The 2209-nt window shown below is 49.9% G+C and overlaps 1 protein-coding gene across 9 annotated transcripts in view; it reads left to right on the top strand.

Annotated features, from left to right (window-relative positions):
* LOC109540075 overlaps positions 1–2209 on the top strand; it is a 23451-nt gene that overhangs the window by 18695 nt on the left and 2547 nt on the right. For 7 of the 9 annotated variants that reach the window (XM_019908262.2, XM_048665808.1, XM_048665811.1 and 4 more), the window contains 8 exons: positions 181–346; positions 402–530; positions 591–738; positions 793–997; positions 1056–1168; positions 1240–1437; positions 1649–1811; positions 1874–2016. In XM_019908262.2, the coding sequence (XP_019763821.2) occupies positions 181–346; positions 402–530; positions 591–738; positions 793–997; positions 1056–1168; positions 1240–1437; positions 1649–1811; positions 1874–2016 (1265 nt within the window). The remainder of the gene's footprint in view (positions 1–180; positions 347–401; positions 531–590; positions 739–792; positions 998–1055; positions 1169–1239; positions 1438–1648; positions 1812–1873; positions 2017–2209) is intronic. The other 2 variants (XM_048665807.1, XM_048665812.1) reach the window with 2 other exon arrangements.

Genomic DNA, 2209 nt, shown 5'->3' on the forward strand with positions numbered 1-2209 from the left:
TATTTTTAGCCTCATTGGGAGAACAGCGTCCGGCTAATTTTGGGGCAAACTTGCTCTCATTTCGCGTAGCCCTAACCTTGCCCGTGTTGTCTTTTAACTCTCGTAACCTCTGGTTTATGCGAAAAAAGCCCTGTGCGATCATGCGAACCCTTGCTAACACCCGGACTTTTCCACTTTTAGCCAGTGATAAGCCGAATCTGGGCCTGGAGGAGCTCCAAAGCCTCAACGTGAAGGAACGGTTTCAGGTGTTCGAGCAGTATCAATCGCAACAAACTGAAAGTAGCGACTTCGAGCGCGGTGCGACCAATGTGAAGCGATCGCCCAGTATATTGTCGAAGCTGGCCAAGTAAGTCGCCACTCCCAACTGGCCTCAAAACCCTCTCATCATCCGACTTTCCCAGGTTCCAAAAGCACGGAATGGACGTTGGCGTGTCCAATGAGGCTCTGGACGGCATCCCCATTGAAGAGTCCGACGACTCCGACGTGGAAGAGGAAGAAGTGATCGATGGCGAGGATCCAGACCTTGTCAGGTACAGAGAGCCATTCGCGCTCAAATTCCCCCAAGTATGCAAAAATCGCATTCATTCCAGGGCAAAGAGAGTGCAGAAGGAGAAGCCGTTCCATTTCACCGCCATGTCGGATGTGAAAAAGCGATGGGAACAGGGCGACCACGCAAGAGAAGAGAGAAGAGAAGAGACTAAGCAAGAAATACAAAACATTAGGACCAAATTGTTTATGGTAAGCGCACCACAATGTGGCCGAAACAGGTGTCAATCAACCCGCCATCCTCAGGGCAAGCAGGAGAAGATGAAGGAAGCCTACCAGCAAGCTGTGATGGAGAGCGAGTCTAGCTCAAACCTCAGGAAGAATCTTTCGGAGAAAATCGAGGCCTGTGATACTAAATCGATTAAGGAACGCTTTGAGAAGGGCGAGGTCGCCAACGAGAAGCTCGACAAAGAGAACCGAAACGAAGAAGAGGAGGAAGTATACGAAAGCGGTAAGCCGATGAGCCGAAACCCAGCCGACTTCGACTAAAACCCAATCTCCTCGCGCAGAAATCAGCAAAAAATCCCGATCTCTCTTCTTGGAGCTGGACGCCAGCGCCTCCAAGCCGCCCCAAGTTTCCCCAGTGGCCGCCCCGAAGCTGGAAGTGAAGAAAGCACGCGAGGTAAGTGTTCAAAGGCGCCCCCTTTGAGTCTCTGTCCAGTCGACCAGCAAATCATTGCCCACCCATCTTAGGCCTACTTGGAACGCACTTCCAAAGAGGACGTAGTAAAGTCCACAGAGCAAATCGAGGAAATCGAGGTGCGAACGGCCGATATTCAGGAAAAATTTAAATTCTTCGAAACCTACAAGGAGCCGGAACAGCAGAAGAAACAGTTCAGGATAACGCCGCCTAGGGACGCCTCGCAAGTTAAGGTGGTTAAGAGGCTGTGTGTGTGTATTTTCGTTGTTGATTTTCCCCACTTAATTCATCACTAAGTCGCCGTCGGACTCTTCTAACACACACCACTTGCTCTGCCCTCAAAATAACAACTCGACTCTAGCTTTCGCTTAGTAATCTTCCGATCATCCCATTTCATTTTCTTCAAAGGGGCCCCTGAACGGTAACGAGCAGGACTAACGTTCACTTTCGTGGTTTTTCCAGACTGAAACGCCCGAGCGCGAGATTTATCGGGATCCAGAAGTGGTGCGGGCCGAAGAGTACATTGACGACTCCAATGTTGCCAAAGAGTCGCACACCGCCTCCAAAATGCTCAACAAGTTCAGGCAAATGGAGGAGAATCTCACCAGGGAGCCGGAAACCCAAGGCATGCAGAACGCAAGTAAACCTGCCTGAAGGCTCATAAAAGCGGAATTTTGGCCATTTCAGGCCCCAAACCGCTGAAGCGATTCACCCCGCCCCCAGAGCCCGCCAGGCCAGAGTCGCGGAGCGAAGACGAGTCTTCTGAGTATGAGGAGGAAGACGAGGATGAGGTGGACCAAACCGGAAAACTGCCCGAAGATCTCATTGAGGTAGGAATTTGTGGTTTGGCAACCGCGCTACACACAAAACTTGCTTCGCACTGTTAAAAAAATCTGGTTGAATTTTCAGTCAAATGTAATTGAAGTTTTGGTAATGCTTTACGCTACGAACTGGTACTAGGATTGCCGCTTTTTCGATTAAGACTATGCTCACCTTATAGAAAATCTCGTAACAAACAATATT

The sequence above is a fragment of the Dendroctonus ponderosae genome, unplaced genomic scaffold (assembly GCF_020466585.1).
Source record: "Dendroctonus ponderosae isolate FM_Combo_2020 unplaced genomic scaffold, Dpon_F_20191213v2 Dpon_F_20191213_4, whole genome shotgun sequence".
In the NCBI taxonomy this organism is placed as follows: Eukaryota; Metazoa; Arthropoda; class Insecta; order Coleoptera; family Curculionidae; genus Dendroctonus; species Dendroctonus ponderosae.